General features: G+C 44.5%; 1 protein-coding gene across 5 annotated transcripts in view; it reads right to left on the bottom strand.

Moving 5' to 3' along the window:
* Window positions 1-745: 745 nt before the first annotated feature.
* The window catches only part of KLHL29 (kelch like family member 29), a 410,258-nt gene continuing 396,144 nt past the window's right edge, over window positions 746-14,859 (bottom strand). For 2 of the 5 annotated variants that reach the window (XM_030490107.2, XM_032920018.1), the window contains one exon: window positions 746-3,080. In XM_030490107.2, the coding sequence (XP_030345967.2) occupies window positions 2,897-3,080 (184 nt within the window). In that variant the 3' untranslated portion in view covers window positions 746-2,896. The remainder of the gene's footprint in view (window positions 3,081-14,859) is intronic. The other 3 variants (XM_030490106.2, XM_030490108.1, XM_030490109.1) reach the window with 2 other exon arrangements.

Raw genomic sequence — 14,859 nt, 5'->3', positions numbered from 1 at the left:
AGAGCTGGAGACAGTTTCAATAGATGTTAGAGTCTTCCTGTTAATGTGTAGAGCAGATATTACCTCCTAAGATCCAGCTGAAATGTTCCACTGCGGTGGTATTTGAGACTAGTTATATTTGGCGCATCTTTGTTCCGTATCCAGTTTTACAACTACCAGATGGCACCCTAATGAAACATCAAAGAAATCATGAACGGCTGCACTTAAGTGCTCTCTGAAAGATGTATCCAGTGAGGTACAGAACTCCCACTCCAGATATGAAGGAATTTTGACCATAGGGCAGAAGTAGCTTTTACCTTTTAGACGCTGCAGCAGCAGCACAGTCTAAATCCTAAAGCACAAATCCTAACCTTCATGTAAAACAAAACCATCAACAACAACGAAGCTGTTTATCAGTGCTTTTTTCAAGATACTTTCCTGAAGTACCTTGAGCCCTTTTTCCTTAATAGTAAGTTTGGGAAAATGGATGAAGAAGAAACAGTCTTGCTGAATAAAATCCAGAATCACTTCCAAGAACAACTTCTGGAATAAAAATGGAAGTTCTTTGGAAGCTACTTAAGTATCAGTAATGGAAGTTCTTTGGAGCATTTAAGTATCAGCAATGAATTTTGGGATTTGTGAGGGAAACTAGCTGGATGGAATGGACACACTTTCATCCATGGCTGGGGTGAAACCTGAAGTCACTGTTCATGCAGTGTTGCTTCTTGGTCAGTCATGACAGAATTAATCCAATCTGGATGCTGAATCTAGATCTATAAATATATTTATTATAATATAACAAGAACTTAACAGTAAACATAAACTATATACAATACCATTACAGATAACCCTGTTTTTAATATTATTCACAGAAATAGCCAGTTTTGTTCCAGTGTGAGAAATGAAGAAATAAGCTAAATTGGAAATGTTGAATGTGTTTAGGTCTTGTTGACAGGTAGCACCTCCTTTGGAGGTAGACACACACCAACACTAAAATTAGTCCTGCCCCAGGCAGTTAGAAACTTGTGCTCCAATCTTTAGGTTCACACTTGCACCCTGTTTGACATAAATACTTTAAATGACATACTAGTATATAATTCTGTTGTGCTTATTATTATTTTCTTTAAAGAATAAATAAAACAACTGCATAACAAAGGCTGGAACCTCACTGTCAAAATGAGAGACTTGAGTCATCCTATAGCTTGACTCAGCTGACTTGAGCACTTTTTCTTTAAATACTGCAAGATACAAATGTCTTTTTTTTTTCTTTTATTTTATAAACGATTATTAATAAAATAAGATGATTAGCTAACCATCTGCATTGATTTCCCCAAAGCTGTAGGCAGATCTCCCTCCCTATAAAAAGGCTAGCGTATTTGGTATGAAATTCAACTAGATATTGACTGTAAGATCTCACCCACACGCTGTACAGGACTCTCCTTGAATTACTGGCATGGCATTGGGATTTGAGTCTGCAAAGGCAAGCACGGCAACTTTTTTCCCTCTACTTGGAAAGAAATTGGACAATCCTTAGCTTGGGGTTACTTCCTATTTGTGAACATTAAGCTTCTTTCCCCTGCCCCCTCTACGTTACCCGGTCCATCTCCCCTTTGATCCTTTCATGTATAAATTTATAAAGAATTTCCACATCACAATGCTCTCTGGATAGACAATATTTTAATATATATAAAAATATAACCCCTGTGCTGTGCATATACTTACAACTCTACATAGTAATCATTTTAAGTCTCTTATACTGGGCCTAAGTCTATGCATTTTTCTACCATGGGATTTAAACTCGTGTGTTTAAAATATGTAAATAAGAGAAGTATAAGGTTTCCACACCTACGGGGAAACTCAGAAAGTAAAATAAAAAACTTCTCACACTTTACATAAAAGATAGTTGCGTATATCCCAACGTAAGGAATTTTGGTTGAGAGCCAAAACTGAGTGCGCAGCTGCAACAGGAGGCACCTTCTCCATGTGATGAAAATGTCGAAGTCCCACACCGCGCTGTGCGTTTTAATGGAATCTCAATCAAATCTCCAGATGGGATCCCAAATCTCTGGTTTATCAGGAGAATGCCTCTGGAATCGAAACCGGTTTCATTTTGCATTACGGGAATCGAGCACTGCAAGTTCGCTCATCAGCTGAAAGCTGGAGGAAGCGGTTTAGAAGGCCCCCCGACCCATGGGCATGGCCACATGTGCCCACAGAAGCATCACCCAGAGCAGAAACTCATCCAGCCCAACAGACCTGTTTTTGTTTAATTTTTTAAAATGGAATTTATTACCAATTCTTCTCCCCAGTCCCACCTCACCTCCCTTCCGGGCTCTGCTCTAGAGAACTGAAAGATTTGTTTGATCTGATGGAAGACTGACATCAATGTAAGCCATCTGTCACACAAGATTCCTCTCAGTCATTGGTATTGAAAAGCATGTATTTGTTAAAAACAAATGTAGGAATCAAAGTGGTAAGGACACTTTGACCTTTCAAATAGATTGACGCCTAAAGTGTAATAGTAAAACTAATCTGCATGGTTATTTAAGAATCAAGCTTGAGCTCTAAAGTAAAATGCAGATTTTCTTTTTTCTTCTCTTCCCCAGCTTAAAAAATATGTGAAATTCTATTGCACCTGGGTTGACCAAAAGCCGATGTCCAGAACAAGTGCCACTATAACATCTAGTGACACTCTTGTACTATTAAGTTACAATTATCTTACATAGCACGGAGCTCTCTGCTCCTTGTTCACCAAAAGGTGAGGATGATTTTTCTACATTCAATGTAGACACTATTCAAGACTTTAGAGCAATATGTTCACTGACTGGCTTTGCTGCTTTTGTTTCTTAAGTAGTAGTATCCTTCTCGCCTGCTTTCAACAGATACAAAGAGTTCTCCATCCAACTCCTGGGTAACATCAGCCGCTCTGGATGTACTTCTTGATTGCTACGCAGCCGTGTCGAAAAACAGGGCATGGCATATTTGGTAGAAGTGTCCACGTATTTGTTTTAGGGTCGTAGGCTTCCATGTTTCCCAGGGCAGGTCCTTCGCTGCTAACGATCCCACCAGTGGCATATATTTTTCCATCCAGAACCACAGCACTGTATTCATAAAAAAAAAATAAATAAAGTTTTAGTTAGTTTTCTTACCCAACAATTTTCTTTTTAGGCTTAAAACAAACCCAACCTTGCGTTACAAGGGGTAAACAATGAACATACCTTTTATTCTTATCTACATAAGCTGTGTGGGTGCTTCTCTTACCTCTCCCTTGCTCTCTCCCAAATTAATGCTTTTTGTGCCCCTGCCAGGGAGGTAAATGTTGTCTCTAATTTAAACAACAGAGTCCAAGTAAGATGCTCCAGCCCACATACAGATCTGCAGCAAATGTAGCAGGATGATGCATCCCTATAACACCATCACGTGCAAAAGCAATCCAAGCAGTTTGGGGTCTCTGCTGCATTGGTTGGAATAAGCCCTGTAATTACTCCTCTAATTATCAATAAGTGCTGCAAAGCTGGGGGAAAACCCTCTAAAAAATGCCCTGTTGATTCAGCCCCTTCCGTAGCCATGCTTTGCTGTGGGAGCCTGGGGTTCCTGCTGACCTTGCCCTCTTTGTGCACCCAGGAAGGGTGGTTTCAAGGGGAAAGCCAGCCTGGGGCATGTAGATCCGATGACTGCGGATGCATGGCTGAGGGGCTGCAGGGGAGCTGGATGTTTGTGACTAAAGATAAAAAACCTGACTGCTTGTTTCAAATGAAAGTGTTTGACTTACTTCAGACATCTCTTGCAAATCAAGGATAATGAGGCTGGGCTAATCCCATGGGCTGTAGGCTCTTGATAGGAGGAAACGTGCAGAGGTGTGCAAGGTATTGAAAGAAAAATTGCCCTTCAGCCTCATCTCTTCTTCCTCCTCCCACTTTACACCTCATCCTCTTCAGCGGTCATGTGCAGGGCATGACACTCACTTTGGGTTAATGAAGATGGACAACGAGGGGCTGAGCTCCTGTGTGTGTATTTGGAAAGGGCAGAGGACAACAGAGGCAGCTGGGTGGGAAAAACCTATGCAGGGCTGCCGTGTTCTCTATGCTGCCTTCCCCCTGCACAGGGGGAACCCAAAAGTGGAGCAGCTGTGCTTTTCATCTGCTGGTAAACCTGAGTTTGCCCTCCAACATTTAAAGATGTTGTTAAGCTGGATGAGGTTGTTGGTGGCTTTTCTGGTGGTTGGGTCCCTTCCAACAGGAGCCAGTGGATGGTTGTCTTGGGAAGGAAAATGGAGACTTGGAAAGTGTGTACACACCAGAGGTCAGCAGGGAGAAAAATAAGCAGAGGAAGATGAGAAATTAATTGCAGCAAAGAAGGTGGCCTACATCTAAGAAGGTGGAGAAGGGTTGTAATGGAGAAGAGTTGTAAATTTGTAGGCTTTGTAAAAGCAATCATTTCTTCTGGCTAATTTTGGAGCAGTGGGAAGAAGAATAATAAAAAGTGATAAAGGCAAAAGACAGAGAGCGCTGGAAGACCCAGCATTAACTGAGACTGAAGTGGCACTGACAAAGCCACGAGTTTCTGAAGAACACAAAACTCTGTTGCCCTTGTGGAGAAGCTGAGCCTGAGGTTAAAAATAAACCCACAATGACAACAGCGAGGACTCAAATAAGCCCAGTCCCTGGGTACCGCCAGGAAATAGGAAATAATGAGAATCTTGTCAAAAAAACTGTTAATCTGAAAGGAGGAGGAAGGAGAGAGAGACTTGAAACACTTGATTAGAGCCTATCCACAAATCAGCAGGGCTGGATGATACATAGCCAGGGTCCTAAGGGAGTTTGCTAATGAACTTCCTGAACCACTGGTAATTATTTTTGAAACATCAGGGAGAAATGGGGAAGAATGAGGACTTGAGTAAAGAGAGCGTCATCCTGAAAGATGGCTCTGAGAGTGAAGGAGCCCACGTCTGAAGAGCCAGAGCTGGTGGCACAGAGGCGCTGCCTGGCCAGGACTCCTGCCATTGCTCAGGTCCCTCTGGCCTGCAGGGAGCAGAGGTGGCAGGACCAGCCAACCCAGTAAATCAGACAAATGTGCACATTAAACCACAGTTTAGCATTCAAGGTATTTTTTGGGGGGTGGGAAGCCCAGATCTAAACTGGAACAAGTTACTATTTAAAAGCAAGATAGGCTGGGAAACGCTGCTTGGAAAATACAGCACGAGGATCGGGGAAGGACAATCTCACCACGTGCTGAAACAGCCCCGATGTGGTCAAGGGGCTGCTCGAAACCAGCAAGAGTCTAGAAATGAGGCCATGGGGTAGTGGTTGCTATTTGTGTTTCACTCATTTTTCTTATTAGTGAAATTGAAGGAGATGGAATCTTATCTGAGTTGGGATATCATCTGGGATGTGCTGGGTGAAGACAATCCAATGTCAGAGATGGACTGCTGTATAGAGCAGTTTTCCTGCCTTGGTTCTCTAACAAAACGCTGATCAGTCATTAAAACAGTACTCAAACACCAGTTAATTTAGCAATTTTGTTGGGTGAAGTGGGAAAGCCCAAGCAAATGCCCTAACACAGAAAAGATCCCTAAGAAAGATCTGGCTGCAGAACTATCAATAATGGGCCATTAAAAGAAATATTAGTGTGGAGCCTGAAGCCTGAGGCTGGTTCCATCGGTGTTCATGAACAAGGTCCAGGGCCCATGAACGGCCTCTAACAAGCTTTAATTTACTGGCACGGACATGCTAATGTAGATGACAGCACCTCACACCAGCACAAGAGAGGACCTTAGTGGCTGTTACTACTTACACGTGGGGCCTGTCTGATACTTCCTGCTCATTACCTGGTGAAACTGTTCTGCATGGAGCTTTTGACCTGTATGGGATGAATGGGAAGGACAGAAGGAGGACTCTGTGCGGAGACCTCTGTGTAGGTGACCCTGGGAACAGGAGCCAAGCAACCATCGGTTCCTACTTGAAGTCTTAAGTGCCTGGTGTCCCCTTGGGCATCTAGTGTTAGGTCTCTAAACAGGGACCTGGGTGCTTTACAAATTCCTGTGTGGTATCTTAGCTGCCCACATTTCTTCTAGTAAGGTCTCTTCTATCTCATGTTTAGCAGCAGCTACTCTAAGCCAGAGCTGCTGCCACCATACAGCAGCTCAGTAGCCAAGCACAGCTTCCCAAAATGCTGTGGGTCTGGGTTCCTCCCCAGCCCATGCTCTGGATTAGAGGTTACAGTGGGTGGGCAAATGCTGCTCTTGTTCTCCAGCACCTGGGCTACAGCACGGAAAGAAATTCCTGCCCAGTGGCTGGGACCAGCCTCCCCTCATGGTGCTAACGCGTTGGGGAAGAAATGGAGGCTGAATCCCACCCTCTGAAAGACCATGTGAATTTTAAGTGGTGATTAGAGCAGCTTCTCCCCCTCCATATGCAATTCCCATAGACAAGACTGGTATAACACTTTTAGCTTGTAAGTCATGCCTGAGATTAAGCAAAACAGTGAGCTTCTCCTGCTATCAAGAAATAGGCAGTTCTTAGTACGCAGTGGGTACTTACGTGTGCAGGGGACTTCGGAGACATTTAGGCACCTCTGGGGCTATGCTGGCAGGTAGGTACTTAAGATCAATTACAAATTTAGTCCTAGATTGCTGCTACCTTGCAGTATGAGGGCAATCACTGCTAATTTCTGTGACCTTAGAGAACAGGAAACTCAAGTGGGCTCTAAAACCTTGAGGAAAGTGAATGGAAAGGAGTATGCTCATTGCTCTTTCTTCATTACTGTGACAATATTTCTTTTCTCCCCTCTCTTCCATCTCATCAGCTGTAAAAACATCGTTACCAAGGCTGACGTACAAAGAAAGAAATAATTACAATAATTAGGATGCAAGTTTATTGCTTGCTGCCATTAATGCTGAGAGATAAAATGATTACAGGTTGTCAGAGCCTGGAGAGAAAGGAAGGAAGGGAGCTCCACGACGCAGAGCCTTGCTGCGGGGATGCAAACCCTCCAGCAGCTTTGGGAGCAGCGACCTCCCCAGCTAAGGAGCAGCTGGACCTCCATCTCCCCAGCAGCATGCCCGGGGTGAAGGTAATTGGCATCAGGAGGGAGGTCACCCATCCACGCCTTTCAGGGAAACACGGCTCAGCATCTTGCCATGATTACCCGGCCGCTAACAACCCTGCTTTCTACTCCCCGTATAATTACTGTCGCTTACTAGAGAGGCTTCACCCACAGCACTGTGGCTGATTCACCTGAGGTGCCAGGGCATCCTTTATTGCCCAAACCATGAGCAGTGTCACAGCATCACACTGTGGCTATTCCCCAACTCTGCCACTGCTAATACAGCCCATCTACTGACCTCCATGAAGCTATGAATCACATTCCTAAGGAAATCCCAAGGAGGCCGAGATGTACCAAGGGCTGGTGGGGACCTGGCTGTCTATGGTTGCGTAATCTAAACACCCTTTAAATCTCTTCTCTGCCTATCCACCTTGCAGTCCTTCCTGTCTGAGCAAACAGGTGGCAGAGAAGATCCCTCTCTGACAGCTGGCCATTAAAGGACTTGATGAACAAAGTGAATTATTGAATCATAAAATCATAGAACTGCTCAGGTTGGAAGGACCTTGAGAGATCATCTGGTCCAACCTTCCATGGGAAAGGGATACTAGATGAGATTATCTAGCACCTTGTCCAATCGCATCTTGAAAACCTCTCATGATGGGGACTCTAGAACATCCCTCAGCAGCTTGTTCTAGTGAATGACTGATCTCACTGTAAAAAATTCTTATATTGAGATTAAACCTCTCCTGGTGCAGCCTGTACCCCTTCTTCTCCGTGTGGCTCCTCTCTTCACAAGGAGCCTGTCTTCTCCGTGTGGCTCCCTGTGAAGAGAAAGCCTCCATCCTCTTAGTAGCCGCCCTTTAAGTGCTGGAAAACTGTGTGAGGTCCCCTCTGAGCCTTTTCTTCTCCAGGGAGAAGAGACCCAACGCCTTCAGTCTTTCCTCAGAAAGTAGGTTCTCCAGCCCGTCAATCTTTGTGGCCCCCATCTGGATCCTCTCCAGTCTGTCCGTGTCTCTTTTGAATGGTGGTGACCAGAAGTGGGCACAATACTCCTGGTGCGGCCATCAAGCGCTGAGTGGGACAATCACATCTCTATCTCTGCAAGTAATGCCCCTGCAGGTGCAGCCCAGGATCTGATTTGCCTTTGTGGCTGCATTTGACTTTGCACTGCTTTTTAATTAACATTTTTAATCACATGTGAGCAAACCTGCCTGTGCTCCAGCTCGGGCGTGGAGCACCCGGGCTCAGCACACACGAGCTGGGGGTGCTTTCACCTGGGGCCCTGCTCACGCAGCTCAGCTGCCATTTGCCTGGTGGTTGCTTTCCCACCAAGAGTGATACAGACCCTCCACTTGTCGTTCAGAAGCATTTCCTAGTAAAGTCTCCTGATGGGTAATAATTTGGCAGCAACCCAAAGTGGAGGACGTCAGCACCTTTCTTCTGTAGTGTCTGAGAGCCAAGTGCCTGGGAGCTCCTGTTCCAGCCCTTCCCTCTCCCAGTCGTGATGCCTAGGCATAGCCCAAGCAGTCGCACTACCAGCAAAGGTTGTTAATTTATTATTATAATAATAATAATAAAAAAATTTCCTGCTTAGTCTTAAAGATCATGTCAGCCTTATCAGGAAATGTTAAAAATGATTTAAAAATAAATCCTGCCTTGTAATGTCTGGGGTTGTAAAATATTTGAAATGCCTGGATTAATGTGGTGTTTTGACTCCACAAAACTTATTATCATCTGAGGCCACAAACAAAGCTCCTCTCCCTCCTCACTCCTGGCTATGCATGCACATATCTGGAGCAGTTCCATAAACATTATTTAATAACATCAGTTAGACACAGAATCTGCTTAAGAGAAAAAAATCCTCACGTTTACTAGTGGATGGATTTCCTCCCTGCCCTAAGAGTTCAGGGGGGCTTTACTACAGATGGAATCAAATGATGCTCATCAACTGGGTGGCATTAGCATGAGGCATGAGAAGCAAGCAGCATAGCAGCTACTGCGGGAAGTGGCTCTATGCAGTGCTGGGCAGAGCTGAAACCAACCCTTAAGCTTTTGCTTAAACTGGAGAACTCTTCTTTAAACCCACATGGTGGTTTGCAAGACTGAAGAGAAAGGCATTGCTGTGTCTCTGCGGGTAGTGGTGGTCAGGGTGCCAAAGTGCCATCCTGAGTTCGGGAGCTGTGCTGACAACCTCCGTGGCTGTCTGCAGCCAGGTTGTTATGTTTGAAAGGCCTTGAGCTTGGGTGGCTGTGTTGTGCTGCCAGAGGTTTCATCTTTATAATAAGATGGATAAATGAGGGTCCGCATTAGTTCTTGTCAGTTAGGAGGGTATCATGCCACCTTGTGAAGCAGGATTATTAGTGTGGGTGTTTTGGCCAACCTCCAGGTAGATTCTCCTCTGCTTCGTGAGCACTTTCCCTTGCTAATGATCCAAAACCATGCTGTAGCATCATTACTCGGTGCTGAAAATCAGCAATGTTTTATTCCAAAGTCTGCTGCACATCAGTAACAGCCTGAGTGCTCTGCCTGTACCAGCTATGCTTTAACGCACTCCAAAATCCTTCATGTCGCCAGCAGAGACAGAAATTACTGCAATTAGTTTGGTGTGGCAGTTCTCATCCACTGTCCATGCAGCACAGTCCCAGACACATGTCTCCTTCCAGTTATGCTGGAAGATTTTGGTTTTCCCTTCTGGACCACAAACACTTCCAGCAGCAAATGCTGCCTGCTGAATAGACCAGCCTTTACGTCTGTGGGCTTGAGAAGTGCAAGGCCATTAAGGATTTGTGCTCTGTAATAGCTTCACCTGGGAATATCCATCCAAACAAGCTGTGCTCTAACCCCTTCCAGTGCCTGGAGTTACCACAAACTTTGCAATGAGGAAAGGAATCAGCTGGGGGAGTCTGCAGCTGGTGCAGTACATTAGCAATGTCTTGTAGTTAAGCACAGGAGTCACCATGCTTCGCTGTTCAAGAACAAGGGCTTAGTTAAAAAGAAGGTGGGGGGAAGGGGGAATCCACAAACCAACCCTGGTCTTGTGCTGTTCAGCCTGAGTCAAAGTTTTATTAAAGATTTCCATTCGGCAGAACCACCTAATAAATCTTACTGGTTAACAGTCAGAGGAGGAGGAAGAAAATGCTTTTCTGGAGTCTGTTGGGAATTGCTGGTACTAAATTAGCTTCTCTGGAATTACTGCTGGCACCATCATGCTGCTGCTGTTGCCCCATGGAGGCTCTCTGTAGCACACGCCTGTTTGCATGCTGCCTGCATTCTAAGCAAGCAGAATATGGAATTTTTAATCATGCACAGAAACGCATTCAGTATTCTTTTTGCTTGAGGAAAAATAAACCCTTGAAGGGCATTGCGGGAAGGGAGAATGCTTGCCTGCAAAGGGAGGAATTGCCACTGCTGGAGGGGAGGGATGTCTGTGCAACTCTTTCTGGAGGGAGGCATCCAGCAGAGCAAGGTGTGATTGTCCCAGCTCTTCATCCCTGTGTGTGGCTGTCTGCCGTCTCCACCTCCAAAGATCCCGCAAAGGAGCAGGGGGATCTCTTCATCTCTGCCAAACCGAGCTGGGGTCCATGCAGCAAACAGGACACGCTTACCTGATGCTTGGGAAATGTCAAATATTTCCCTCACACACTGTGTAGAAGATGTTCGAGACCTCTGTGTGAGTTCTCATTGAATTTTAAAATGTTCAGGCCTAGTACAGCTCTTTGCCCATTTGGCACCATCCCTCAAAGGGTTAAATCTAGGTCAACACAAATTTCTTATTGACTTCCATCAGGCTGGGCTTAATCAGAAAATGATGCTCACTTTGCCCTTCTGCTGATTGTGAGCTGGAGACCTGAACCATTTATTTTTTGTTTTTCATTAAAAGTAATTTAACCTGATATTAAACCCATTTGAATGGACCTTTAATTTTACCATGCAGGGAATGCCATGCACATCTCTTTTCCCCGTGCTCAAAGCCATCACGATCCCTAGTCACTAACATGTAGAAACAGTGCAGATAAAAACGAAAGTGATGCAGTCAAGATTTTTCCCAGCAAATTCAGTATCGAGTAATTCCTGGTGAGAGGAGATCAATAGCATGCAGTTAATTTTTAAGTTGTTTATGTTGCTGCTTTTAAAACATGTTTTTTGTGATCCATGCTAATGAGTGGAATGGCGAATTTATAGATTCATAGACTAAGGTCAGAAGGGATCTCTGTGCTTAGTTAATCTGAGCTTGTGTATATGCAGGCCATGGACCTTTCCCCAGGCATCATCCCTCTTGGAAAAGTATCTACTCTCCTCTTAAAAACACTGAGTGTTGGAGAGTTCACCCCCTCCCTTGCTGGTTCTCTGTTTAATTATCCTGGCTGTTTGGAAAGTGCCTCACTTAAAGGCTGAGATGTGTAACTTGACTTTCTAGCCCCCGTAACCTGCTACGCCTTTGTGTGCGAGCCTGAAAGCTTTTCCACTTGCTCCCAGTGATCAAGTCACCTCTCAGCCCTTCTTTGATAAACTCCTTAAATTTCATGTCACAGATTTGATTTGCAACCCAGGGTCATTTTTGCGGCTTCACTTTGAACTTCTGCTGGTATTTTCACGTTGATGCATGGACCCAAGACCTGCATTCCTCTCGCCATGCTGTAAGCAGCAGCGCTCTCTCTTCCCAGCTTCAACTTGTTTTCCTTGCCGTGTTAGGGTTTGTATTATATATCCAATATTGCACTGACCTTTTATCCACCGCCTTGCGAGAAGAGCTCATGTTGTGTAGCTCTGAGTGGCCTCCTTTGTGTCCTCTGAGGGCCTGATTTTCTAAGGGGAGCAGGGCTGCTATGATTGTGCTTCTTCCATGTATTACTTTGCATTTAAAATACCACTGCTAGCTTGAGACCGTCTAACTGAGACATGAAGATAACTGACTAAAATAGCTCCTTCTGTAACATTTTTACCCACTGTTACACCACCTGCAGCCTTTACCAGGGGAGATTCTTCTATTACCTGGATGGTTGGTAGATCTATTAAATAGCATTGAAAAAGAATCAGTGCATGCTACTGGTGGCCTTGCTCAATGATATCTCCTCATTAACAACTACATTTTGAGATCTGTCAGTGAAGCACACTTAATCTCTCTAATGTGTGCCTTGTTAATTCCATATAATACCAGACAAATACCTTGGAGAAATTGCAGTGTATTATAACATCAGTTGTCTTTAGCAGCCAGGCATGTTTTATTAAAAACCAAAACAAAGAATGCAATTTCCCCCTGCACCCCCCCAAAAAGCAGAAGTCAACAGGTTGGTTTAACAAGACCCATTTTCCAGGAAAGCTCATTGATTACTGTTCATTATATTATTAGCATCTAGTTATTTGTTGATGAAATCCCAAATTAACCACTCTGGTATTTTGCAGAGGACTAACATGAGGCTAAATGAGACCACTTAGCCTGATGTTGGTACTTCGCAAAATTAATTGCTGCACTAAAATCCTCCCTTTCACCTTTTCAAAATATGGAAACACTTCGGCCGTGCCCTGATCCATCCTGAGCTGTAAGAGTTATTAAAAATCAACATTAGTGGTTCTATCAGCTTCTCACTGAAGCCTCTAAAGACACCTGCATCTAAGAGAGCTGGGCTGGCTAATCTGAGAACTTAATTTCTGAGTTCACACCTATCCTTGTTGCGAACAGTGACTGCTATTGGACCCTCGCAGCAGAACATGGAACCAAACCATCTTCCTCCCTTCCAAACACAGATCAGAAATAGCCAGCCGACTGGGCTGTGTTACACTTTGCTGTCTCATCAGCAATGGTTTTATGACTGATCAAAATCAGAAATTAGATCCCCAAAGGTTTAAAGGGCCTTTCTTTTTACTCCTATGAGCCATCAGTACTTCACTGGTTTCCCCAGGCTCCTGTAGCAGCAGCCAGTTTCTAACCTATTTGTTACTGCTAACCTCCAATCATCTTTCCTACTTCCATACAAACTGATTTATTTTTTGTCATAGGTTTTACATCTCTTTTTGGCTGAAACATTTTTCCTTGACCGTTTCCCAGCACATTTAATAATTTTTGAAATTGTGCTTTTTCTGGCATCCAGTTGGGATGTATGAACTATTCTTTTTTTCGGTAGCTGTCCCACTATAAAGGTAAGTTTCCAGTACACTATTGCTTTAGGCTTCAGAAAAAAAGTAATTTGAAAGTTTAGTGATGGGTGTCATACTCTGCTTAAGCAAAACCAGTTTATTATGGTGCCACAGCAGCAGCTAGTATTGAGGTCACTGGTTAGACTCCTTCGTCCATCACAGGGTCTCCCACTGATTCCCTTCTGCAGGGTGCAAAGTTCCCTTCACATTAGAAACCCTGGGAAGTTTTAATGTGAGATGCTCAGCCAACAGTTCCTGGTTGAAATCATCCATGCAACTTCTTTTATAGTATATTCCAGATACTTCATTAGCAGATTTTTGTTACGTTTCACAAAACAGAGATGTTCTAAGAGCCGCTCAACGCTCTCTGCGGGAAGACGCAGGAATGTATCAAACCTACAAGTCCCCCCCATTTCATTTGACTGGTTTGGGCTCTGATCCTGAGCTGCATTGTACACTTTAGTTCTGGTTTTCAGGAGAAAAATACCATTAGCAGCTGCCTGAGCACTGCAGGCTTCACCTCCTGCTAGAGTGGAGGGACAAGGAAGACCCGTCCTTACTGCAGGGTCTAAGCACATGGAGCTGGCTGCTTGGACCCCTTTACTTTACAATAAAATCTGCTCCAGCAGCCAAGAGAGGGCGCTCCTTAAATTAATAAAAGAAAGGGAAAAAAAGAAAACCAGGGAAAAAAAAAACCCCAACCACACAGCAAAAAGAGAAAAACTGAGCACGCTTTCTTAAAAGGAATTTTCTCATTTGCATCATAGTGAATGGTTAAATGCAACAACCTAAAACATGAAGGTGTTTTTTAACCATGGGATGAGGGCTAGGGACACCGCTGGGGCCAGGAGCAGAGCTGTGAGCTGCATAATTGGGAGATGCTGGTCTGTTGTGGGACCAGCTGCTGCCCCATCTGCTATTCCTCCCAACCCTGCCAGTGTTTTGCCTGGGCACATGCCTGGCACAACCTTTCTGTCCTGGTTTTGCTCATTGCCCTGAGACACGTTGCATCAAATACTAGTAACGAAACCTCACCCAGTGCCCGCAGCAGCGTTTGTGGACCAGCGATGGCTTTTCCCCATGGAACCGATAACTCCGCCAGTTCCCGGTGCAGGATCTGCTCTGCATGGGGCTGGTGCTGTATAAAGCCTGAAACAAGCCTGTCTGATTGCCTGTAACAGCCATGAGCACTTTTTAAAAGGCCTTTAAGTTCTGCCAGTACCTGCGATGGGTGCTAGGTTTTATTTTTGTCAGCCAATTTGGGAAGTTTCTTAAACTTGTGACCGGGATCGGGGAAGCAAGCCCCAAAAGCTACCGGAAGAAGGTAATAAATAAGTAATATCAGTGTGTGGTGCTTACTTGGTGGTTTTTTAATTCCAAGGATCTTTTAGCTGGTTTTTGGCAAAACCATGTTCCACATTATAGTGGTCTCTCCTACAGTGGGTATTTATCATCCTCTGGTTACAAAGGCAAACTGAGAAAGACAGTGTTCCTGTAGTCACTGGAGGAGCCCGACACACGTCCCTCCCCCCGATCCATCACGCCTGAACTTGAAGAGACACATGAACCATAGTAGGCCCTAGATGTGTACTTTGGGAAATGCTGCATCCCTGAACACATACAAAAAAGAGATGAGGAAAGCCCCCAGATGATCCACACCTTCCTTCCCCTCTCCCCTTCACTGTTAGGTTGTATTAGCTT

The sequence above is a fragment of the Strigops habroptila genome, chromosome 6 (assembly GCF_004027225.2).
Source record: "Strigops habroptila isolate Jane chromosome 6, bStrHab1.2.pri, whole genome shotgun sequence".
NCBI classification, from domain to species: Eukaryota; Metazoa; Chordata; class Aves; order Psittaciformes; family Psittacidae; genus Strigops; species Strigops habroptila.
This window is presented reverse-complemented; position numbering and strand designations above follow the sequence as displayed.